We start from the raw sequence: 1,202 nt of genomic DNA on the forward strand, positions 1-1,202 counted from the left end.
TGTAGTGGGTGCTCAGGCTTTATCATAGCTGTGAACAGCTTCAAAGCGGCCGCTTCCCTCCTTTCTTTCAAAGAAGGGAGCTTTGGAACTGTTCGCTTTCCCCGAGGGAGATGATGCGCACAGCGCGTTTTTGTACTCGTTCCATACTAGTGGACAGCTCGTCACTACAGCCAACGAGCAAAACATGACCATACTCTAGTATAGGGCGAATCAGCGACAGATACACCTGCACCAAGTCGGCGACACTCATTCCTTGTTTTGTCAGTAACCGCAGATAATGCAGCCTGCTGGATGCCTTGGAAACTGCTGACTTTACATGTGCTTGCCAGGATAAAGTACTGTCAAAAGTAAACCCGAGGCCCTTTGCAGTTGTTGTAACAGGAACAAGTTGGCTGCTCGTTGGGTTACTGTATGGATAGCTACAGCGCTTCACTTGAAATCAACGACATAAACTCTCAGGTGAACGAGCAAGCCAACTCCGGTCTGATCAGGATCCAGCCGCAGCTGTCGTACATGTCACCGTCCAACTTCATGTTCCACGCGTCGTTGTTCTTGGCTGTTAGGAATATGGATAAGCGTGGAAAACACTGATGCTGACTCTTTCATGATATGTTGAATATATGATGATAGCACAATAATTGTGTGATTTTGCTGATGTTTATCTCTCATAGCTTCATTGCATTTTTTTCTTTTTCTTTTTATCTTGCCCATTCCTGTTTTTAACTAGTTATACCGGTTTATCTTGTAAATAAGTGTGTTACAAGCTGTAAAACCTATAGCTTTTTGTTTCTCGAACTAGTTTAATTATCCTTCACTGCATTTGTTTGTAGACCGATGCTTGTTGTGACGTTGTATATTTACTACGGTGACTTTTTGAAATGAATGCTGAGATTGGCGTCGCATGTTTTGGCGCCCTATTACCTACTACATGAAGTTGATGGCTTTAGGATTGTGTAAATCTTGGTTTGCTTGGTTGTCTATTGACTCGAATGCATTTGTAGCTATTCATTGTCGTGTACATTGTATTTGTAGCAGACCGATGTTTGTTGTCGCCGTTTTCGTACTTTTTTTTGTAAAGGCCAAGGGTCGAACTAGTTGTAATTATTCTTTGATATTTGATCACATTTTTTGTCAACCGATGTTTCTTTTCAATTGTTCATAATTGTGTTGTAAATTGTCCGACTGTAGTTTTAGAATATAAA

General features: G+C 41.3%; 1 protein-coding gene across 1 annotated transcript in view; it reads left to right on the forward strand.

The window, feature by feature from the left end:
* Positions 1 to 591, forward strand: part of LOC109473328 — a 6,210-nt gene extending 5,619 nt beyond the window's left edge. The window contains 1 exon segment of the mRNA XM_019773198.1: positions 420 to 591. Within this exon segment, the coding sequence (XP_019628757.1) occupies positions 420 to 591 (172 nt within the window).
* Positions 592 to 1,202: the final 611 nt, after the last annotated feature.

This window comes from Branchiostoma belcheri, unplaced genomic scaffold, assembly GCF_001625305.1.
Source record: "Branchiostoma belcheri isolate BF01 breed outbred unplaced genomic scaffold, Haploidv18h27 scaffold3, whole genome shotgun sequence".
NCBI lineage: Eukaryota > Metazoa > Chordata > Leptocardii > Amphioxiformes > Branchiostomatidae > Branchiostoma > Branchiostoma belcheri.